Raw genomic sequence first — 25,407 nt, 5'->3', positions numbered from 1 at the left:
CGCTCGGTTTGCGGCCGTTTGTCTCAACAAGACGTCGAAAGCTTTGTTGGAGACTAGACCTCGGACGTTGAAGAAACATCGGTCACAAAGGAGTTACGTTTTTCAGTACCGTTCCTTTAGGGTTCCAGAGTAAAATGGTAGAGTTGGGGACAGTTATTTTGGTAATTTTCTTAATGGAAACGCAACAAAATACGTCCTGATCCAAACATGTATTTTCTGTATCCTCCAGACCATGTTTGGTCAAGATATCACAAGTTAGAAGTGACACAGGAAATGACTTGGTGGTAGGTTGACCTTCAAGTGTTTTTGCATGATCTCAGCCATCTTTTTTTTTTGTCGTCTCGCTCCTTCTTCTCCTTCCTCATTGTATCTTTGATGGATGAAGGTCGTATTCCTGTTATAGGCGGGGCTTCCACCCACCACCTTCACCCCGTGTACTGGTCTTTTGGCTAGAATTGTTGCCGACTTTGCAAACCCTTTGAAATCGCGTCTCTGAAGAGTTCAGACGTAACGAATGGCAAAGGCTTTTCGTTGGCCTGAAATCATTGTGTAGAACCAACAAGGTTTGAGGCCCAGAGACACAAGATTTATACTGTATTGGTATTTGGGAGTTTTATACAAGTGGAAAAAATCTCAAAATGCCACCCTTGCATTATCGTGTGTACAACCAAATGTGTTCTCGTCTATTTCTTCTTTGGTTTGCTCCATGTTTTGTTTTGTTTTTTGGTGTATTTTTGGGACTGTGTTACAGCACCACATACAGGCCTGGCATGTATACTACAGTGTTTAGGGTCATTTTGGGGGTGGTTACTTGTGTGTGAAGACATTTCCCAAAATAATGCTTTGTTTGGCGCTTCAGGGAAGTTCTGTTTCTGTGTAAATACGGCCTTAATGTAGTCAGCATTTCTTGGCAAAGCTAGCTTTTCCCTCAAAAGACTTTCCCTTGCACTGATCTGACGAGGCTCTCTAGCGCCAACACCACCCTGTGGTTTCCCAAGCAGAAAAGAGAGGGTTAAACCATTTCTCATCAGATTTTGTCGTCTACATGATATTCTATTAGCTCTAGATATCAAATGAGCGGTGACTTTGCTTTGCAGAAAAGCGTCTTCATTTCATTTTCCGCTTGGCTGCTTTTCTTCATATCTGCAGGCTAATATCTCCGGGGTCAATCCCTCAGAAACGACTGGCTTGGCAAACCTGCGCGCCTGTTGGATTTGTTATTTAGGGCTAGCTGCACATGTCCCGATCAAACGCTCCCTCACAAATCTGCACACAAACATGCCCTCGGTGGCATTTGTCGCTCTTTTCAAAGCAGCCGCTGGTGTTTTGCGCTCTGAGTGATTAGGGCTGCTTCCCCCTGATTTCCTCGAGGTTACGGCTGCTGAGCTTTAATGCTCATCCTGCGGCCCCCACCGGCTTAAAGAGCAAATAAATGCATAATGTGAAGCCGTGTCAAGTGTGCGCAACATTAAACAGAGTGTCGTGGCATGTTTGATCGTGTTTCAGTGTCGGTCGGTTTGGATTTTTTATTTTAGGACGGCGAATCCTAGAGGGGGATTGTAAAAAAAAAAAATAATTTAAAAAAGGGCAGGGGGATATTAAGATTCTGGGAATATCTCGTTTTTAAACACTTCCGCTACAGTTACGTCTAATCTTGGAGCTTTGGATGCATCTGAAATGATGACGTTGGATTGAAATAATTCACAGTAAATGGTGCAGTGTTATAAAGTTACACTCAAATGTAAAATATCTCTGACTAGGTCCAAATGCACAGAAAAATAGTCGCCTTTAAAAAATTACAGGTTATATTCAACTCTTTAAGAGTTACTTTAAAACTATTCCATATCCATAGTAGATGTGGCTGTTTAATTAACTTTTACTTTAAAGGTACAATATGTAGTATTTATGCGTTTATATAACCCAAAATCCACTTTTTTTAATACATATTATGTGCTCCTGCATTGTCTAGTCGCTGTATAATATTTTTAGTTTCATTTTCGTAGTGTTTCAAAAAGTCATGTAAAATAATATGGTCGCGAGCCGCGGTTGCATAGCCACTGTTAGCAGCGAGACGCCATGTTTCTACCGGAGCCTGTAAGGACAAACGCGAGAGAACAAATCAAGCGTCGCTCTACTTGAAGCGGAAGTCCCGCCTCCTCTCTCTCCGCTTCGTCTGCTACGGCCGCGGTAGCTCCGCCCTCTCCCTCGCCTCACGAACCTCATCTGCTGACACGGAGAAAGACGACGAGGACGACATTTGACCAGCTGAGGATACCGTAGCGCTCAGGGAAGGGAGGGGGTGAGCAGAGGAGCAGTTCTTAGTTGCAAATTTCAGCCTCTCCTCTAGATGGCACTATAAACTACTTACTTCACCTTTAACACTGGAATTTTTTTTACTGTATATCTACCTATAGCATACAAGTATCTTTACTTCTGTACCAGGACCCAATGGTACACTTTTAGGTACTTTTTGGTACCTTTTAGGTCAGGACAGTTAAACCACGGTGTTATTTTCTGTTATGTGCACATACGGTTGTTGGTGTGTTTGTTCTGTCTAAAACTATTGAACATCCATTTTAAAAAGTACCAAATTCAGTACCCAACCCTTGCTGGTTCCACCATTTTAAAAGGAAAACTTCAGAGCTTCGCTTCAGTCTGGAGGAGCTAACACTGAGATTACACGGTCATCTGCAAACCTGCAAACACTCTGTTTAAAACGTACTTCCTGAAGTCCTTGTGCTTCCTTTCTTTTTTCTCACTTTTAAACCGTGTTGTTTATCCTTAACAGAGTTGTGATCATTCACAGTCGTGGTAACTTGGACACCGGTCACCTCTGACCCAGCGCTAACTCGTTCATCTGGATTCAGAACGTTTTTTTTTCATTTTGAAATGACGCTTTTAAAAGAAAGCGTCTGATTCGGCGACGGAGCTTCAAGCCTCGATCGTCTCTGTGCTCTTTTTATCGAAGCAGAACTAACACAGTGTGCCAGAGAAGGGCTTGTTAAGTGGATCAGAAAGCTTGTCTAATCTACATGCTAAGAATATGATGAGAGCGTCCTCCACAGTGCTCGTCCTCCTGAGAGGCTCTGATTATCACACAGGGACATGAACAGTAAACATTATACCATCGCAGATCTTTGATGTATCCGTGCGCTGCCACACTGACACTAAGTGTGCTCTATTATCACCTCATGCATCACGTAGAGCCAATAGGCTCCTCCCATTTAGCCTCAGTTAAATACATATGTGCTAGTCAAGGTCTTCCACAGCTAACTCAAAGTCAAACCATGTCTTTATTGTCCTTGCTTTGTGCACAATGATGTTGGAATAGAGAAGGTTCTTCCTCAAACTGTTGCAAAACAAAGTTGGAAGCATTCACTACCGTTCTAAAGTTTGGGCTCACTTAGAAATGTCCTTATTTTTGAAGGAAAATCACTTTTATTTTCAATGAATATAACATTAAATGAATCATAAATACACTCTATACATAGCTAATGTGATAAATGACTATTCTAGCTGCAAACGTCTGGTTTTTAATGGAATATGTACATAGGTGTATAGAGGCTAATTTCCAGTGTTCTTATGGTACATTGTGTTTGCTAATGGCATTAGAAGGCTATTGGATGATTAGAAAACCCTTGTGCAGTGATGTTAGCACAGCTGAAAACAGTTTTGATGGTTCTTTCTTCTTATTATTTTGAATAAAAAATCATTATTTTTAATCTTAAAGGTGCCATATGTAAGAATGTGGCCAAAAACGGTTACTACATTCAAATTCAAAATACTGAGGTCTTTTAGGTTTCGCTTTCTGACGTAACTGGCAACCCGTGGTTGCTCGGCAGCTGAGACTCTACTGACTGCAATCATTGGTAGACGGCGGTAGGTGGCGCCACATGCCAAAACATGATTTCAAAACATAAACATGATTTGCAGTCTGCAAAATATTTTTTTAATGCAAATATTTTGTCTGTACTGTTGTTGTTGAGTTGTTGGTGAGTTCAGTTTGTTATATGAACATTATTCCTGAGTCTCTGTGACATATTAGGGGGGTTGTATGGCCAGTTGCTTTAGATTTATCGTATATTTTCTATTCATTTTGCAACTCTTCATTCATTTTGCAACTGACTTTTAATGGAAAACACAAATAAATTGTATAGGTGACCCCAAACTTTTGAACAGTAGTGTAGCATTGTCCAAAAAGTCTTGGGCCTGAGACCAAAGCCTGATTAAAACACCTGAATTCAATACTTAACAGGAACGACCAAATACTTTTGTCCATATTGGTGGGATTAATGACTTAAAACGGACAAAAATAAAGAGTATAAATGGGCCTAAAATATCGTTCATTATTCTTTTTTTTTTTATCCCACAGTTTTCTCAGATGCTATTCTCTAACGTATAGAATGTGTGAAGAGGACAATCTCCGTGTTTTGCTTGACACAATCTTTAAGGCCACCTGCTCTCGAAGGCAATAACAGCGCTCGCCTGTGTCACTTGTCAGATCCTTCACGATGGCTCTTTAACGCAGACGAGTGAAGTGATTTCACAGATTATCTTGAAGATGTTTGTCCGTGTTCTGTTGTGCTAAAGTAAAACACTGGATTCACGAGACAAACACCAGGTTTGCTTACAACTTCTTCTGCCCGGGACGCGTAATTTCACCGCGGAGTGTCTTGCGATCAAAATCTCAATCCTCGTTTCTTGCCAGTGGCACTATCCAGAATTCCCTCTGTCTTATTTTAGCAGAAATGCTTTTAATTAGCAAAAAACCCTAACGGCGGTTAATACGTTAAACGTATTTCCATGACGACTGACCGGGAAAAAGACCAGCATGACGTCATGTTTGCGTGACTCGCGATTGTTAAAATGAGTCTCTAAAGTAACGCTTAACTTTCAAAACAGAGGCACACATTCGCAGTAAACGGGTACGCTAGTTATTTGTAGCGCTGCTCTTTTCCTTTAATCAACCTCGACTGCTCCAGTTCGACTGTAGGCTCGCTAACGACGCCAACTAAAGTAGCTAACGGAGCTAACTGGTAAACGGTGCCTGGACTCCGGTGGCGCGGCACGTAAACATGACGTCACGCACGTCTTTTTGTGGTCAGTCGTCATAGAAATGGGTCATGCGCTAACGTGCGTTAACGTTGACGCTGCTAATGCGCGTTAACGTTGGCATGTTAACGCGGTCAACGTCAACACACATTAGCGGCATCAACGTTAACATCGCTAACGTGTCGTTAACATCGCTAACGTGTCGTTTACAGCGCTAACGTGTCGTTTACATCGCTAACGTGTCGTTTACATCGCAAACGTGCCGTTTACATTGCTAACGTGTCGTTAACATGCTAACTTGCCCAGCACTATTAATATAACATGGTGCAGTCAGTGGTGTTTATGTCCATATTACCCAGCATTCATCGCTGTGTCTGATAGACTGTGTTGTGACATTGGCTTTTATCGTTTATCAAGTCAAAAATGTGCTGATGTGACCTTTTTTTATTTGCCTAAAGGAGGTTTTTGGCCCAGTTAACTCACCTCATGTGTGACTTCTCCTGAACTGAAATCAAGGTCAAGGTTCTACCATTTCCCTCCTCTCTGCATCTGTGGAACTAAAATAGTAGGAGGTGTTGTTTTCTTTACTCCGCTGTTGCAGCTCGAAAAGGGCGAGTGTGAAAAAGCGTTGGACCTCAGAGTGTTTTCCCGCCCATCGCAGACGTGGTTGGCGATAGTGAGAGAAATGAGTTAGAGGTTTATTTATGGACGTCAGTATGAGCTCATGTGCCTCCCTCATTATGAAAACCATATGGGCAAGTTCAAATTCAATATGTCTCCATACTGTTTGCCGTCGGTGCCAGCGGTTGCTGGGATACGAGATAAATTTCATTTTCCGAGTCGCGAGGAAAACGAGATTAAGTTTTTAACATAATTTTATAATTTTTTTCCAGCATTTTCAGTTATTGTTTTTCCTCACAGCAGCTCCACAAACTCCTCTCTGTGTGTTTATTCAGAGTCTGAACACGAGGAACTCTAATGATTTAGATGTTTCCTCTGAGTTTTCCCAACCTGAGGCCCAATGTGAAAAGATCTAAACATCCACAGACTGTTGTCCCCCCCCAGAGGGTTATACCATATTTCATTTCAATGGTTTATCTCCAACACACACTGCAGTTTTTTTACGTCAAGAACTCGCCATTTTTCACCAGGTTTCTCATCCACGTTCAGACTATGGGGTAAAATTGTCATGAAAGACGTCATATTTGAGTTTTACGGCAGTTCACAGACGTCACTCCTGCTTTTCCAGAGGATGATTTGTACCAACTTTGGTCGTCATTTGACATTTCACTTGAGTGCCACCAATGAAATGGTACATCATGTGAGGAATGGTTCACTTCAGCACCTTTATTGTCCCTCAATGGGGGGAATTTGGTTTGCAGCAGTGGTTTAAAAGACACAAGAAATTGCCCTGTATTCTCTTTATAGAGTTTATTGTTATATTGAACAAGAAAACTAACAAAAACAGACATAATATATAGTGAAATAGCTTCACAGATCAGTAAATCGTCACTTTTTTTTCCTTTTTAATGGTTTAATTGTAATTAAAAACCCATATCCTGAACACACACTGCAGATTTTATGTCAATAACTCAACATTTTTCGCCCGGTTTCTCGATTATTAATCGTCAACTATTTTGACGATCGATTATTTTCCTATTTCCCCTAAAATATTCACATTTAAGAAGCTAAACCGATTAATCCATTATCAAAATAGTTGACAATTGATTTAACAATCAATGAATAATCAAATAATGGATTAAACGTTTCAGCTCTAAACTCACAAGTTGATATTAATTAAATTAAATTAAATTAAATTAATTGGTGGGCCACATGCAATTGACTTGGGGGGGCTGACAGTTTGAGAGCCCTGAATTAAATGTTTTCTGTTTTCAAGAAAATGCCATGCATTATTGAACAAGAAAACAAACAATATATAGTGAAATAGCTCGACAGATCAGTAAATCATGACTATTTTTCCCTCTAACTCTGATTTTTTTCTTCTACATTGTCTTAAAGGTGCCATGTGTAAGAATGTGGCCAAAAACGGTTACTACATTCAAATTCAAAATACCGAGGTCTTTTAGGTTTTCGTTTTCTGATGCAACTGGCAACCCGTGGTTGCTCGGCAGCTGAGACTCTACTGACTGCAATGATTGGTAGACGGCGGCAGGTGGCGCCACATGCCAAAAAAAAACACGATTTCAAAACAAACATGATTTGCAGTCTGCAAAATATATTTTTTTAATGCAAATATTTTGTCTGTACTGTTGTTGTTGGTGAGTTCAGTTTGTTATATGAACATTATTCCTGAGTCTCTGGGACATATTAGTAAGGATTTTACGGCCAGTTTGCTTTACATTTATTACATAATGCACCTTTAAAGGTGACGTAAACACACTGTGATGCAGTGACCTCTGACCCCGCTCTCTCCTCTTCAACCCCCCCCACAGGTGGAGTACCCGGCCAGAGGGGAAATCGCTCTCTCATCCACTGACCTCCAACTGCTGCTGCAAGTTGAACGCAATCAGTGAGTATTCCTTCACTCCCGCCTGAGATCTGAGCCTGAGCCTGAGCCTTCGCCGCCCGCCACACCTTTAATAACCTGCTCTGTTCGCTCGCCCTCGAGAGCGACGGAATTAACCGCGAGACTGTTGAGTGAATTTAGAGTGAGGTGATAATAGAGGGAGACGGTGGAGATGAAGAAGAAGCTCCAAATCATAGCTCTTCTGATTGTGATTGCTCTTCAGCGCAGAAGATCAAGGTTACTCGCCGTCTCCTTATCCTGAACGCTCGGTGCTATTATTATCGATTTTTAAACGATTTGACTGACATTTTAAAGCTTTCAAATGGTCGTTGCCCCTCTTTGTGTCTCTGAACTTTTAATTTGCCGGTGCCGCCTGCCTGACGGCTTATTTCAATGAATGACGCCCTGCTGCTCATTCTGAAATTTCAATATGTGACTAAAGGAGATGACGGCGTTACAGTCCCGACACTCTGAATTCTCTGTATATTAATCTCAGACAAATCACATCCCTACCTTTTGTCTAAATCAAGTCTTAAAATCTTTATATATGTAGATTGTGATGACATTTACCAGGGTCCTTGAATGCATCTTTAACGCACTGCGATTCCCGCGTTACTCGCACTAGCTAGCTCTCATGGGCTGGAGTTTGTTTGTATGGGGAATATGAATTTTTCGTGCTTTTTCACGATTTGGTTAATTGATAATTGAAGAAAATTATATCGCAACGTTTATATTAATAATATAAACACAATAATATCGCGGTCCAACGATTCTGTGATAATCAATATATTGGTAGACGATGCATCAAACACAAATGTTTTGACCCACCCCAACTATGTTTTTCTTTTCGTCATTGGTGCAGCAGCAACTACTTAGTTTTATGTGCATTTGCAGAATTGATTACATTTACCAGGTTCCTTGAATGCATCTTTAACACACAGCGATTCCCAGCATTACTCGCACTAGCTAGCTCTCATGCGCTGGATTTTGTTTGGGTGGGGAATACAAATTATTGTGCCGTTTCCCCATTTGTATAATTGAAGAAAATTATATTTTGCGATGTTTATATTGTTTTACGATTCTGTGATAATCAAGATATTGCGAGACGATCACATAGCGATGCGTCACGATATCTGTCAAACTGAAGAAAACAAAATCTTTAGACCCACCTGTACTTTGTTTTTCTTTTCTTTAGATGAAAGAACATCAGCCGGTTTGAATTTTTCGGTACCGCAGCATTTACTTTAGTTAGGTTTATGTGCATTTGCAGAAGTGATGACATTTACCAGGTTACTTGAATGCATCTTGTGATCCCAGCATTACTCGCACTAGCTAGCTCTCTGGGGCTTGAGTTTGCTTGGGTGAGGAATACGAATCTTCGCGCCTTTTCCCGATTTCTTTAATTGATAATTGAAGAAAATGATATTTCGATGTTTACATTGTACCTCATGATGCACCGTCCACGATACCACAAACATGACGATGCATCAAACTAAAATGTTTTGACCCACCCCAACTTGTTTTTCGTTTCTTTAGATGAAAGATCATCACCCGGTTTTAATTTTTTGGTGCAGCAGCAACTATTTAGTTAGTTTTATGTTCGTTTGCAGAGGTGATGACATTTACCAGGTTCCTTGAATGCATCTTTAACACACTGTGATCCCTGCATTACTTGCACTAGCTAGCTCCTAAAGGGATAGAGTTTGTTTGGGGCGGGAATACGAATTTCCGTGCCTTTTCCACGATTTGTTTAATTGATACTGAAGTAAATGATGTCGCACTGTTTATTGTTATTAAATTCTAGCCTGTGTAACGTCCAGAGTGACACCTCCATGTTAAAGCCTCGGCAAAAAGAGGACTGTGGACTGCAGATCTTTAGAGATCAACGTAATATATCGTAGAAAGACCTGCAGGATTGCAACGTCTTCAACTTTCTGATAACATTTCCTCCTTCTCCTCCTCCTCCAGAGAACGCTTACAGATTCAAACAAAATCGTATAAAATATCAGACATTAAAGCTGATTAGTGTTGGATTGTGCACTCCGTGGATCGTTGATGATTTGTTTGCTCGACCCTGATTGTTTTAGCGTCCCGGGACGCAACAATTCACTTTGTTATGAAAAGAGACAAACTGCCTGGTTTACTGTAGATATATATATATATATAAGCCACCTGTTGTACAGCGTGTCCTTGAACAAGCGTGGCTTCCTGCCAAAATGGTGTTGAAACTCTGGCCTGTTTTGGCTTTTGTTTCTGAAATCTACCGCCTGCTCTTGTTTGATGTTGCAGAACAGCTGCAGAACTCCATATTCTTATTATTCTTTAAGCAAAAAATATTTACGCGGCAATTATTAAGCTACTCCAAATGGATATCGAGCTACATTTGTGAGTTTGGCTTTAACCGCACACACACAGTGGTGTTATATTTAAATGTGGAGTGTGCTTTTTGTCGCACACTGGATGTGAGGATTCGCTCCGCAGGTGTTTGACTTCAGAGTGGATGAGCAACGAAATGTGCCGCCGCCGCCGAGCTCCGGCACATTTGGGCGTCGTTCGCGTATAGGATTTCAGTTGCCTGGAAACTGATTGATGGAGTTGGAGTAAGAAGAGACGAATGGAAGCAACTGACAAAGACGGTTAAAAAGAGGGTGAAAAAAGAACTGCCTGAGACAATGGTGGCACACATGACGCTGAAAGACGGTGATAAATGAGACGGCGAGGAGGCAGAAACGTACAGAGAGTTGGCTGCTGATGGTACAAAGACTCTGGGCCAGAGAGTCACAGTGTGTAATAGACTGTGCTGCCAGACTGTGTGTGTGTTTATTTGAAAGGAGCAGCCGAGTCCCAGCGAAGCGTCTCAGAGTTTCGGTCTGGACCAGCAAATGTAGGTCAGAGAAAGAGGGACACGCTCGGCTGAAGGAGGAGGGGAACGAGGGGAGGGTGGGGGACGGGTGTGAGCGCTAACGTTACTGGAAACTGGAGTTTATTTTATATCCGGGGGCCTCGAGACTGGAGCTCTGCCATGACGTCCGAAAAAGGCCAAGATCGTTATTGTTGCACATGATCTGGAAGGACAAGGACAAAAATATGACTTCATTATTACAAACGAGCCCAAAAACAGAGCTGTTCAACTCATTATATGACATTTCGCCGACTGTACCTATAAAAAGAATCTTGTTTTTGAAGCTAAAAGTCCACTTTTTAATGAAGTATGTGTTTAGTTATATTTTAGTCTATTCTTATCGCAAAATAAATCTTGTGTTCTTAGTAGCGCTGTTAAACGTTAACCATGACGACTGACCTGAAAAAAGACGCATGCTACGTCATGTTTACGTGACTCCCGATTGTTAAAATGAGTCTGTAAAGTAACGCTAAACTTTAAAAACAGAGGCACACATACGCAGTACACAGGTACGCTGGTTATTTGTAGCGCTGCTATTTTCGTTTAATAAACAAACCGCTCCAGTTCGACTGTAGACTCGCTAAAAGGCGCTAATGCGGCTAACGGAGCTAACTGGTAAACGGGGCCTGGACTCCGGTGTCGCGACACGGAAAACATGGCGTCATTCACATCTTTTTCCGGTCAGTCGTCATGGAGACACGTCGTGCGTTAACTTTTTGCACAGCACTAGTTCTTTGACACAAAAAAGGGTTTTTATTAAAGGCGCCATATGTAAGAATGTGGCCAAAAACAGTTACTACAGTCAAATTCAAAATACAGGGGTCTTTTAGGTTTCGTTTTCTCTGCCATTGTAGCTCAGGCGTAACTGGCAACCCGTGGTTGCTCGGCAGCTGAGACTCTAATTGACTGCAATGATTGGTAGACGGCAGTAGGTGGCGCCAAATGCGGAAACATGATTTGTGAATATTTTGTCTGTACTGTTGTTGTTGGTGAGTTCAGTTTGTTATATGAACATTATTCCTGAGTTTCTGTGACATATTAGGAGGATTTTATGTCCAGTTGCTTTAGATTCCTTACATAATGCACCTTTATTAAAATAAAATGTTTATGATGAGACGATTCAGGACAAGGTTACAGTAAACACAGTCTTTACTTTAAATGAGACTAAGCAAAGAGAACTAAGACGAAACATGCAGAGCAAAGAGACAAAGACAAATTGTTAAAGCAAAAGAACACAGAAACTTTAAGGGAAAGTGAGAACACAGCGAGTCAGAGGTGAAGACATTAATAAACACATGAAGGCAAATCAAGGAAAAACAAGAGCGCAACACATCTGAGCAGAAAGAGAAGAAACAACATAAACTAAAACAGGTCAGATGCATGAGAACACAGAGAAAAATAAACCCAGCGCTAACATAAACCACCTGAAGTCTAAATCCAGAATCCTGAGAAAACACAGAAAAACCTTAAACAAACACAGACTGCAAAGTTTTCCTCTGTTTCTTTCATCTGGGACCAAGAATTCGTAATTTTAACATTTGCTGCTCTGTGTACATTTGAATTATGAATGAATAAATGTTTGTCAGAGCGTGATAAAGATTTAGAGTCGGTATGCGTTAGCGTTTGTTTGCCTTCGCAGTCAAAATAAATTCACTTCACCCTCGGAGTCTGAGGAGATTTGTCCACATCAGGACTTTTTGTTTAATTCTGTGTCTCAATCAAATGTTTGACTCGTCCTCAGAGGACGATACAGTAACCGCTGTTATCGTTCACGGTAAAGCAAAACGTGATCAGTATTGATTCTGCGGGAGAGGAGACGTCGATCTGTCGCTCTCTGTTGCTCTCTCTGACGCTCTTGGTTGTTCTCTTACACCCTGTTGCTCTTTCTGTAACTTGTCGTTCTCTCTGTCGCTCTTGGTCGTTCAGTCGCTCTCTGTCGCTCTCAGTCGTTCTCTGTCATTCTCTGTCGCTCTTGGTTGTTCTCTGTCGCTCTCAGTCGTTCTGTCGATCTCTCTGTCAATCTGTCGTTCGCTGACGCTCTCCGTAGCTTTCTCTGACACTCTGTTGCTCTCTCTGACGCTCTATAGCTCTCTGACGCTCTCTGTAGCTTTCTGTGATGCTCGGTCGCTCTCTCGGTCGTTCTGTCGCTCTCTGACGCTCTCTATCGTTCTGTCGCTCTATGTAGTCGCTCTCTTTCATCGCTCTCTTTCATCGCTCTCAGCTGTTCTCTGTCGATCTTGGTCGCTCTCTGATGCTCTCTGTCGCTCTATGTCGTCGCTCTCGGCTGTTCTCTGTTGATCTTGGTCGCTCTCTGATGCTCTCTGTCGCTCTATGTCGTCGCTCTCGGCTGTTCTCTGTTGATCTTGGTCGCTCTCTGTCGCTCTATGTCGTCGCTCTCGGCTGTTCTCTGCCGATCTTGGTCGCTCTCTGTCGCTCTATGTCGTCGCTCTCGGCTGTTCTCTGCCGATCTTGGTCGCTCTCTGATGCTCTCTGTCGCTCCATGTCGTCGCTCTCGGTCGTTCTCTGTCGCCCTCCGTCGTTGCTCTCCATCGTACTCTGTGGTTGCTCTCCGTCGTTGCTCTCGGTCGTTCTCTGCGGTTGCTCTTGGTCGTTTTCTGACACTCTCTGGTGCTCTCTGTCGCTCTCGGTCGTTGCTCTCTGTCGTTGCTCTCTGTCGTTGCTCTCTGTCGTTGCTCTCTGTCGTTCCAACCAAATGGGACCAAACGGTCTAGTTTAACGCATTATGAGATACGGGATAACCCCAGATTTCCACCGGGCGTGTCAGCGTCTTGGAACTTCAGTCCCGTGGTCTTGCGCGTTGTCCTCTGTCCAGCTTCAATCCCCACCGGGTGCGTCACGGCAGCGCAGTGCTGCCATGAGCGCTACCTTGCGAGCCAGCCGTATTCTCACAAGAACCCGCGGTGTGCCCGGTGGAAATGCTGACATTGATTAGCGTGGCAGCGATCTGCTCCGGGGACCGCGGCGCTGACGGAAATCGGGGGTCAGTCTGATTCCGGTGCTGATGGTCTTTGCGGTCTATTTTGGTTGGTTTAGAACTATGCATATGTGAAAGCATTTTTCTGACTGGTTTAGACCAAAGCAATCGAACTATAGGTGTGAAAGCGCCCTCACATGATGAATAAACCATCACTGATGAAGACAGCGTGAACAATTACCCGTCTTATTTCTATTTTATTTTGCATAAATAACCATTTATTTTCCATGTCGAGGTTCACTGCCGCCGTTGCCTCGACCTTGTATTTGCCTTTTATGTGTCTCGCTGTGTGACAGCGTGGATATGTAATGCAGGTAATGTGTAGGTAGTAACATGGCAACCGCTTTCTCTCTCTCCGAAGCTGACGAGGTTCTACTGAAAGCTTCAAAAGACAAGCAAAGGCACTGAGCCTTGATTTAAGCTTGTTTTGTCATCGGTTCCAAGTTGACCTCGTTTTTTTTTTTTTCCCAGCTTCTCGTCTTATGATAAAGGATGTTTTCTTCCGAGGAGAGGAAACGCAACCGGGAACCGTTTCCCTGAGAAACATTAATCCAAGGAGAAGAAGAAGCTTCTCATCACTGAGGCCTTTTTGAAGTGTGTGTGTGTGTGTGTGTGTGTGTGTGTGGGGGTGAAAAAAAAAACATGAAATACAGTAACGCATAAAGCTCCACATTAGTGTGTGTGTCTGTCAGCGTCAGAGTGGTGGAAACTTCAGGCTGTGATTTCGTTTACGACACGTATCAGCGTTACAGCTACGGCGCGGCTGATTTATTACTGTTTATATTCTGAACATGTGGTATTTACGCAGCGCTCCACAGACTGTGACACAGATGTGTGTGTTTATCTGTGTCGTATATCATTCTTTGTTCCCTATTCTTAGCTTTGAGTAGGTGTAACAAACATTAATTCCCCCTCAGGGATTAACAAAGTATTTTTTGTTTATGATTATGATTATAAAGGCACGTAACTTCTGTCTCACTCGTATATCTTAACTGCTTCTCGTAGACACATGATGTCAGGTGGTGATTTATCTTAAGTTTTTTGAGTTTTCAGCTTCTTAAATGTGAATATTTTCTGCTTTCTTTGCTCCATATAACAAAGAAATGTAGTTTTTTAACGTTTTCTGACATTTTACAGACCAAACAAGTACTCGATTAATATATAAATAATCATTTGTTGGTAGTGATGATGAAACTCGCTGCAGGTTTTAGCTGAAAAGAACTAAACCAGCCACAGCAACGCGGACGCCATTGTACTGTCCTTTGTTATATCACATAATACAGAGAAATTACACTGAAACGGGTAAAATAATGTCAAACATGCTATAAAATAATATATAATATAGGTTGAAACTGAATGAATAGCAACACAAGGTCTTACTCTTTAGGCTCAGTCTCACTAAGTGGTCGACGTAATCTCGTCTCGGCAAATGTATAATTAAACGGTGACAATTAAGCGTCTTTTGTTGGGAAGAATATATAATAACGTGTGTGTGTGTGTGTGTGTGTGTGTGTGTGTTGATTAAACAAGTGAAATAAATTACACAAGCATACATTATTAATGAAGAACCAATAGGGTTATCATTAGGTGTTAAATATTAATGGCATCAAAACAGTCGGGCATATCATTCAATTAGTCTGCAGTGTCGGCGGCGGCAGCTTTATCTAGTTCACACTCACACACTCACACACACACACGTTTGTGCTTCATCCATAGTGAGGACCCTCATAGACATCATGTCTTCCCTAGCCTCTAACTTTAACCCAGTTCTAACCCTAAAATCAGGTCTTAACCCCTGAAAAGCCCTTTAAAGAGCGAGAAACTTTCCTAATTTTACCAAAAATTTTCTCCCGCTTTTTGGTCCTTACAAAGCCACAAATACAAGAACACACACACGTTTGTGCTTCATTCATAGTGAGGAACCCTCATAGACATCATGCCTTCGCTAGCCCAATTTTAACCTTAAAACCCGGTCTTAACCCCTGAAAAGCCCTTTAAAGAGCGAAAAATTGCCTAATATTGCCAAAAAATGTCCTCCTTCCATATGATTTTTGGTCCTCACAAAGGCACAAATACAAGAACACACACACACATTTGTGCCTCAATCATAGTGAGGCCCCTCCTAGACATCATGCCTTCCTGAAACCTAACCCTAACCCTACAACCAGGTCTTAAACCCTGAAAAGCCCTCTAAAGAGAGCAAAAATGACCTCCGCCGTACGATTTTTGGTCCTCACAAAGCCACAAATACAAGAACCCGCACACGCATTTGTGCCTCATTCATAGTGAGGACCCTCACAGACATCATGCCTTCCCTAGACCCCAACCTTAACCCAGTTCTAACCCTAAAACCAGGTCTTAACCTCTGAAAAGCCCTTTAAAGAGCGAAAAATGTCCTCACTTTGCCAACAATTTCCTCCTTCCATATGATTTTTGGTCCTCACAAAGGCACAAATACAAGAACACACACATGTTTGTGCTTCAATCATAGTGCGGACCCTCATATACATCATGCCTTCCCTAAACCTAACCCTACAACCAGGTCTTAACCCCTGAAAAGCCCTTTAAAGAGTGAAAAATTTCCTCCCGCCGTAGGATTTGTGGTCCTCACAAAGACACAGATACAAGAACCCCACACACGCTCGGCTCATGGAGTTGGCGTCGCACTCAAAAACCACATTAAAATGTTGAATTGCAAATGTTTGGGTGGAGGGTTTGGTGGATGTTAATATTCCGCCACCCTTGGCTGACGCTCAGTGTAAATGGCTTACACACGGCGCAGTAACGCGGCAGCCGCTGCACACACACACACACACACACACACACACACACACACACACACACACACATGAGGACCGGGCGGACCCTCGCAAGTGTTTCTAGTCGAGCTGACAAGGTGTTAATTAGCGCCGGAGTCCTCGGAGAGTCTCACTCCACAAAGAAAAGAGTTTAAAAGGCAATTTTTAAACACTCTCCTGGCAGCCGCTTTTATCATCCCACTTCCTGCATCGATTTCTCTTTTCTTTCTTTTTCTTTCCTTTTCTTTTGCTCAGGAACTATTCTGTTTGAAGTTGGCTGGAGCTCGACAGCGTCTCCACTTTAATAGTGATTAAAATCAATAACGAGCTTTGTTCTGTTAAGCCGCTTTAATCCAGCTCAGGATGTCGACTCCGACGATGACTGGCAGCTCCGAGCCAGCTGCTCCAGCTTCCTTTTTTCTTTTTCTCATTTGGGGCGAAGTAAAACCAAAGGAAAACACGGCTCAGATTTGGAGTGGCTTCAGCTGGCAGGATGGAGCGAGTGTAGTGTGGGGAGCACGGAGACACTGGCTCGGCTCAACCTTTAGCGAAAGTTAGCCGTGGAGGTCAAACGGGGCAGTGAATGTGGACCGAGACGGGGAGCAGGTGGTGGAGTGGGCTCACCACGGACCTGAAAACCCCTGCAGACTCTGCTGTTTCCTGTTTGCTGGGCTCTCAGGAAGTGCTGTGGAGCAGCTGTGCAGCCTTGAAACTTTATCTCTTCACCCTGCGCTGATGCACAGTTGTGTAGCTTCACACACACACAAAACACAAAGAGACACAACACGTCCTGCTGGACTTTGTAGAGTGATGTCTGTGGAGCGGTGGGTCGTGTGGTTCATCTTCAACCAGAAGAAAGCGCCACAATAGTTTAGAAAACACTACGACTTTTTAGAAAACACCACATTTTAGAAAACACCATATTTTAGTAAACACCACATTTTAGAAAACACTACGACATTTTAGAAAACACCACAATAGTTTAGAAAACACCACAACATTTTAGAAAGCACTACAACATTTTAGAAAGCACCACAACATTTCAGAAAACACCACAATAGTTTAGAAAACTTTTCAACATTTAAGGAAACACTACAACATTTTAGCAAACACTACTTTTTGGATAACACCTCAACATTTTAGAAAACACCACAACATTTAAAAAAACACCACATTTTAGATAACACCACAACATTTTAGAAAACACTACAACATTTTAGGAAACACCAAAACATTTTAGAAAACACCACAACATTTTAGAAAGCACCACAACATTTTAGAAAGAACCACAACTTTTTAAAAAACACCACGACATTTTGGAAAGCACCACATTTTAGAAAACACCACAACATTTTAGAAAACACATTTTAGAAAACACTGCTACATTTTAGAAAACACCACAACATTTTAGAAAACACCACAATAATTTAGGAAGCACCACAACTTTTAGAAAACACCAAAAACATTTTAGAAAACACTACAACATTTTAGAAAACACTACAATAGTTTAGGAAGCAGCACAAGATTTTAGAAAGCACCAAAAACATTTTTTAAAACACAACATTTAAGAAAACTTTGACATTGACCTTCAGGGCCACCGTACTGGGCAATACACTTTGTACACTTTGAATGTGTGAATGGCTGAATGGAAAAGCCAATATGATTCTTGTTATTGTCAGATACTGTTCAAAATCACTGGATCTGAAAGCGGAATGAGGAAAATGTAAAAATCCGATAGGATCCAGTAATGTTATATCTTACAAGCGTCACATTGGACACAGATTGCCCTCCGTGTTTTAGCTGAGTCACGATGTGAGCTGTTCATTTGTTCTTTACGGGAGGAGAATATTATTTGTGACACAGTGGTTTGAAAATGGCCGTAGGTGTTGATCTGGTGAATGCGATTCTGTGCCAGATCTACTTTACATCATGACCAGAACAGTGCTGTATGAATACAGAGCATTTATTATTGGTCTTCACACATGAACAAAATGACAACAAAATGACAACACACCTCTTATTATGGGATGTGACTGCAGACGTGAAAGAAAGGCAGAGTTTGTCATTTGTTCACTCCTGCGTGACTTAGATTTGACTAAGTCACAGACTTTCAATTCTATTAATTTTTATCTAAGACTGCAAGTATGTCGACTAATGTTAGTTAGGGGAACGTTCTGGGAACCTAAAGAGAACTTTTGCTAAAGATTGTATGAAGGTTATAAGAAAGTCGCGTTCAGGGAACCTAAAGAGAATGTTCTCTAAAGGTTGTGACAAATTAAAGTTAAGGGAACTTTAAAAGAACCTTTAGATATCATTTACTAAAGGTTTTCTGAAGGTTGTGACAAAGTAACATTCTCTAAAGGTTGCATGAAGGTTGTAGAAAAGTAGCGTTAGGGGAACTTTCTGTGGACCTAAAGAGAATGTTCTCTAAAGGTTGTAGAAAAGTAATGATAGGGGAACGTTCTGGGAACCAAAAGATAACTTTTGCTAAAGGTTGTATGAAGGTTATAGGAAAGCATTCAGGGAACCTAAAGAGAATGTTCTCTAACGGTTGTATGACTGTTGTGACAAAGTAACATTCTCTACAGGTTGCATGAAGGTTGTGGAAAAGTATCGTTAGGGGAACGTTCTGGGAACCAAAAGAGAATGTTCTCTAGAGTTTGTATCAAGGTTGTATAAAAGTAACGTTAGGGGAATGTTCTGGGAACCAAAAGAGAACGTTCTCTAGAGGTTGTATGAAGGTTGTATAAAATAAAATTATTATAAATTTAAATTAATTAAAGGTTGTGACTAAGTAGCGTTAGGGGAACATTCGAGGAACCAAAAACAAACGTTCTCTAGAGGTTGTATGAAGGTTGTGACAAAGTAATGTTAGGGGAACGTTCTGGGAACCAAAAGAGAACGTTCTCTAGAGGTCGTATGAAGGTTGTGACAAAGTAACGTTAGTGGAAACATTCTGGGAACCTTTAGAGAACGTTCACTAAAGGCTGTATGAAGGTTGTGACAAAGCAATGATAGGGGAACTTTAAAAGAACCTTGAGAATGTTTACTAAAGGTTGTGTGAAGGTTGTGACAAAGTAACGTTAAGGGAACATTCTGGGAACCTTTTAGAGAACGTTTATTGAAGGTTGTATGAAGGTTGTAGAAAAGTAACATTCTGGGAAAACGACCGCTCGACCAAAAACGTTTTCCATATCAGCCACAGAAGAATCTTGGGGTGCAACCTTCAGGGAACGTTCCCACAACCAAATATTGTCAGCTTTGATTGCCATTGACGATGAATTTGAAGTGATTATAAAACTGTGCATTTGTATGTGTTTAAAGGTCTGAAAGGGCCGTTAGTTTTCTACTAAAAGATGGTCGGGCGAGTGGAGACAACTAACAATCTCCCCCACAACAAGACCAGCCTGTATAGTTCCACTTTAAGTCTCTGTAAAGTCATAAAATATGACTTTGTCACCTCACAAACACACACACGGACACAGTTTACAAGCTTGTGTGTGTGTGAACAGGAAGTCCATTGTTGACCCAGTAGTTTGTTGCCGAGTTGCAGAAAACACACAAACGTATACAGGATACAGAACTTGTGCAATGTTAAAAAAATCAAGAAGTTGTTGTAAGGACGGGATAATGAGGTGAAGCTGTTATTGCCAGTAAGTGGTGACACGGCTCTTTTCGTGCGTCGCCGCGACTCGCGATCACGACTAATACAAATAAATCAATCAGAAGAAAAGTGAACGTCAGCGACTGTGTCGACCGTTTCCCCCCCGAAAAAAACAAGCCGTTTCTTCTCACCCAGACCTAAATATCAACCTATTTCTTAGTTTTAGGTGCTTAAAAAAAGTCCCGCAGTGAGATGAATGTTAGACGGAAAGGTCACCAAAGTGATGCAATTTAAAAGTAAGATGTATAAATATGGATGTAGCCTTACAACGTAGGAAAAATGGGGATGATGCAACTGTGCGTGAAATGTCAACTCTCAAAGCTTCCTTCGCGGATTTCGTTTGCTGATTTTCAGGACGTGCGAGCGTCCTCTGCTGAAAGTGCACCGTACACGTCGATCACGTGCTGAAACGTGTCTGTTTTACGTAGAAAATCACGTACGACGTTCGCCCCCAAACGTCTTTGTCGCTCCCTTTGTTTCCAGAGCAAACCATTGACCTTGATCTGTTGGGGGGGGGGGGGGGGTTAAGGGGGGTAGTTTGGATTTGACGGCTTCACCACTTCACAGGTTGGTGACGGGCCATGAACAGACGTCGGGGCCAATTAAGAGGCGATGTGACAATCACTGAGGCTTTTTGGTTGTCGCCGTGTCAGACTGAGGTTATAGCTCATGAGGTGTAATTACTCGTGTCAGCCCCCGCCAAACTGTTTCACCTCCGTTTTTAAGACTTGAGCCACATATTCGCCTTATTTCAGCGGTGCCAAGAGGTAAAACTAGTGGATTTTGCTCATTCATTCAGCAAATTCCGTTAAAAACCAGACGTTTGCAGCTAGACCACTTTGTCTACTGCACCTTCCTACAACACCCACCGACTCCCTGTGGGTGTTGTAGGAAGGTGCAAGTTCAGTCTAGACATGCTAATTACACAATATACATTACACAAAAGGACCTGGTGTTCTGTGTTGGGCAGGTATAGGGTGATGGGCAGTTGTAGCTCTGAGATAAAGAAATTTAATTTACCACTACAACCACGACAGACCTCGGTTTGATTGGTATCGTCCAACATGAACTGTAAAACTTCAAGGTTAGATTCTCGTTGGTGACGTCACGTCTCGGACGACCAACAACGGTTATTTTTTGCAATCTGTCAATTACTTGTTTAGTCCAAAACCTCAGAGAAATTATGAAAAAAAACTCCCAAACCTTGAAATTATTATTATGAAACTCTCGTCTGTCGGGTAATCGGTTAAAGGTGCCATATGTAAGAATGTGGCCAAAAACGGTTACTACGTTCAAATTCAAAACACCGAGGTCTTTTAGGTTTCGTTTTCTGACGTAACTGGCAACCCGTGGTTGCTCGGCAGCTGAAACTCTACCGACTGCAATGATTGGTAGACGGCGGTAGGTGGCGCCACATGCCAAAACATGATTTCAAAACATAAACATGATTTGCAGTCTGCAAAATATTTGTTTTAATGCAAATATTTTGTCTGTACTGTTGTTGTTGGTGAGTTCAGTTTGTTATATGAACATTATTCCTGAGTCTCTGTGACATATTAGGAGGATTTTATGGCCAGTTGATTTAGATTTATTACATAATGCACCTTTAAATAATCTTTTTGTTATACGGCGCAAAGAAGCTATCGCCCTATCACGGCCTTTTGCTTTGAAAACATGAGCCAGATCACGATTTACTGATCAAATCCATATTGTTTAGAGCTCGTTGGGAATTGAGATTTGACCAAAACGACCCTCGGAGAAACTGCACAGCTGAAGATAATGGCTTTATCTCTGTGTGAATCAGCTTCCGCAGTCATTGGATCCATTGTTTACATGAACTTTATTGATTAATTGCCCATTAATAATCACAGACTATCGGGTCGCACGCTGTAAAACATCAAATCAATCGCGTAAATGAGTAATCGCTGGGCGTGCGTTCCATTGATTGAGTGAAATCGTCTGCTGCAGAGTGTAATCCTCATGTGTCAGCTCTGCTTTCCAGATGTTTCTTTTAAGACCGACGAGAGCTGCGCGATTGCGCCACGTTGATTTAATTATTTGTTTGCTTCTCTCGGAGACGCATCGATCCATTTAGGTTTCTGTCGTAAGCCGCGCTGCGGAAGGCTGTGATTACAGTTAAGGTGTTTACTCCGGCCGTACAGTGAGAGAAATTCATACTCTGCCTTAATTTCACTCAGGTCACGGCAGGTTTTGCAACGTTTCCTCATGATTCATTATGTTATGATTATGCAGAAGTGGCTTTTAGTTTTATTTATGGCCATTAAGAAGCGGGGAGGTTTTCTCCAGAATTAGTTATGAGTATTTCCGAGAACAAAAAAAAAAAAAAAAGTAGGGGGGGGGGGGGGGGGTGGGGGGTAGAAAATAAATGATTATTTAAAAATGGATAGAGAGCGATGTGATTTCCAGCCTCTTAAGCAGTCGTTTAATTTTCTCATTTCCTTATCACTCTGCATGTAAGTATCTGTGGCTGTAAAAAAACATTAACAGGTTCAGGAAGTAACAGTTGCTCTAACAACATTACAAAAAACATCCCCTAATAAGCTCTAGACCAGCTCATGCCTGTGGTATCTGAAGAAAATCAACATTTTTCAGCACAAACAGTCACGGGAGTTTGTGGTCTACTGCTGCCATGTTTGGTAAAGTTAGATAAAGATGTGAGTGATGTTTGAGTGACAAAATAACACTTCTGGACTTACTGCGAGAGGCAGCAGTGGATCAACAACTCCTGTAGAATCAACGCTTTTCTCTATGGACTTTGGTGCGGGAGAGTGAGCGGTGTGTAGCGACGTAAACTTCAGTGTCCAGTCAAAAAAATCATCTTGAGATAGTGTACACGTTAGCTGGAATAGATTTTATTTTGTGTCGTGGCTAGTGCTGGGCACGTAAACGTTGACGCGTTTCCATGACGACTGACCGGAAAAAGAAGCATGCGACGTCATGTTTACGTGCTGCGGCACTGGAGTCCAGGCACCGTTTACCAGTTAGCTCCGTTAGCTCTGTTAGCTCCGCTAGCTGCTTTAGCTCCTTTGGCGCACCTACAGTCAAACTGAGCATGTGACGTCATGTTTACGTGCTGCGGCACTGGAGTCCAGGCACCGTTTACCAGTTAGCTCTGTTAGCTGCTTTAGCTCCTTTAGCGCGCCTACAGTCAAACTGAGCATGTGACGTCATGTTTAAGTGCTGCGGCACTGGAGTCCAGGCACTGTTTACCAGTTAGCTCTGTTAGCGCCATTAGCGCACCTACAGTCAAACCGGAGCGGTCTGTTTATTAAATTAAAAGATCAGCGCTACAAATAACCAGTTTACCTGTGTACTGCGTATGTGTGCCTCTGTTTTTAAAGTTTAACATTACTTTAGAGACTCATTTTAACAACCGTTTACCAGTTAGCTCTGTTAGCTCCGTTAGCTGCTTTAGCTCCTTTAGGGCGCCTACAGTCAAACTGAGCATGTGGCGTCATGTTTACGTGCTGCGGCACTGGAGTCCAGGCACCGTTTACCAGTTATCTCTGTTGGCTCTGTTAGCTCCGTTAGCTCCTTTAGCTCCTTTAGCGCCATTAGCGCACCTACAGTCAAACTGGAGCGGTCTGTTTATTAAACGAAAAGAGCAGCGCTACAAATAACCAGTGTACCTGTCTACTGCGTATGTGTGCCTCTGTTTTTAAAGTTTAGCGTTACTTTAGAGACTCATTTTTAACAATCGGGAGTCACGCAAACGTATGCATTAACGTGCGTTTGCGCCGTTAATTGCCGTTAACGTGTTCAGCACTAGTGGTGGCTCAATGCTTTACTCTACCATTGTTCTGGTACCCCCAAAAAAATTGACAGTTGGGGACGGTTATTTTGGTATCTTTTCTCGAATGGAAATGCCCCGTTCTACCTCGGAACAATTAATCAGCAAGTTAATTAGTAAAATAAGTTGTAAATAACTGCCGGATATTGAAGGTTATTCTGGTAAAATGGGCAAAAACATTGACTCACAGGACATTTTCTGGCCCTTTTTATGAAAATTGGACATTTTGAGGCTTAAGGCCTCGTTAAAGTGTTAAAGATACAGTATGTTCACTCTATCTGTGTAATTGTGTCACTTTTTTTTTTTAATGCACTCACTCTCTCACACCAGAGTCCGTTGAAGTTGAAGTTGTCGAGCGACGCCCGTTAGCCGTGATGTAGTAACGGCATATATCACAGGCAGTCAGGAGGAAGTGCTTAAGCGACATATGGCAAAACAAATACTGCTGAGGAAGTGTGTGTGTGTGTGTGTCCGTGTGTGTGTGTGTGTGTGTGTGTTGTGTCTCTGCCAGCTCTTGGCAGTGCTTCATTTGCACACATAACTAACAGCTGTCCGACCTCTCAGGCTTGTTGTGTTGTTTCAGCGAGCCAATAAAAAGGCAGCATTTACAACAGAGCTAAAGCACATTAAGCAGTGCAATCACACTGAAACACTGAACACACTTAGAGTTTCGGCACTTTATAAATTGCAAATGACCTAGTTTATTTATTTTTTTATTTATTTTTTTCCCTGCCTTTTCCTCCTGTGATTTTCTATTTCTCTAATAGCCTGCAGTTCAGCATTAAGTCGGAGTGTTGTGGATGAGGTCATTACTCTTCGGCGGCCGTTATCGATCCAGCGTCCAAGGGCACATTATTAAAAATCAACACCAGAATTAAACCTTGCAGAAAAAGATGTAATCCAGGTCCACAGATCATCCCGCAGCTCACACCACACACTCCCAGCTTTATTCAAATGGTTCGTTCCTTCAGGCTACGTTCTTTGGAGACCACAGGTCTTAAACCCGTGGCCCGTGGGCCACACGTGGCCTCCCACTCAGTCTCATGCAGTTAGTTATTTCTGTTATATTGATTTTGCGTGATACAGTAAATACATTTATATTGTGAAGTATCTGTCGTTCCATGTCGAAACAAACGCTTTTATTTTGAAATTATGTGAAAACTCATATTGAATATTGTTATTTCTAAATGTTTTTCTCAAATTTTTTTTTTACTTTTATTCACTTGACTGGACACACAGTGGCCCCCAGGTCATAGTTTGAGACCCCTGTTGTTCATCTGTCCTCATACATATTTAAAATGGCGTCTTTTGCTCTTGTTTTTATGACCTTTTTGAATCTTGCATCTTGTAAAATACTCCTCATATTCCAAAAAACAAATAAAAAAAACTAAGCAACACATTTAACTCATAAAAACTGCAAAAACGAATTTAAACGAGCTAAGTTTAAGAACACAAATAAATCTAAAACTAAATAAAAATTGTAACATATTTCCAAATTCTACCATTTTAGGCATTCAGCAAAACCAAACTAACGAAAACTCGCAAACCCACTCTAAAAACGAATGAAAACAGACTAATCTTAAAATCAAAATGTCAAAACTAAATAAAAAATGTGACAGTAACGGTAAATATTTCCAAATTCTTGCCATTTTAGGGAT

At 41.8% G+C, this 25,407-nt stretch overlaps 1 protein-coding gene across 1 annotated transcript in view; it reads left to right on the top strand.

Annotated features, from left to right (window-relative positions):
* Window positions 1–25,407, top strand: part of adam19a (ADAM metallopeptidase domain 19a) — a 204,457-nt gene that overhangs the window by 85,922 nt on the left and 93,128 nt on the right. The window contains exon 3 of the mRNA XM_083910418.1: window positions 7,506–7,582. Coding sequence (XP_083766544.1) covers window positions 7,506–7,582 — 77 coding nt within the window. The remainder of the gene's footprint in view (window positions 1–7,505; window positions 7,583–25,407) is intronic.

This window comes from Microchirus variegatus, assembly GCF_963457635.1.
Source record: "Microchirus variegatus genome assembly, chromosome: 2".
NCBI classification, from domain to species: Eukaryota; Metazoa; Chordata; class Actinopteri; order Pleuronectiformes; family Soleidae; genus Microchirus; species Microchirus variegatus.
This window is presented reverse-complemented; position numbering and strand designations above follow the sequence as displayed.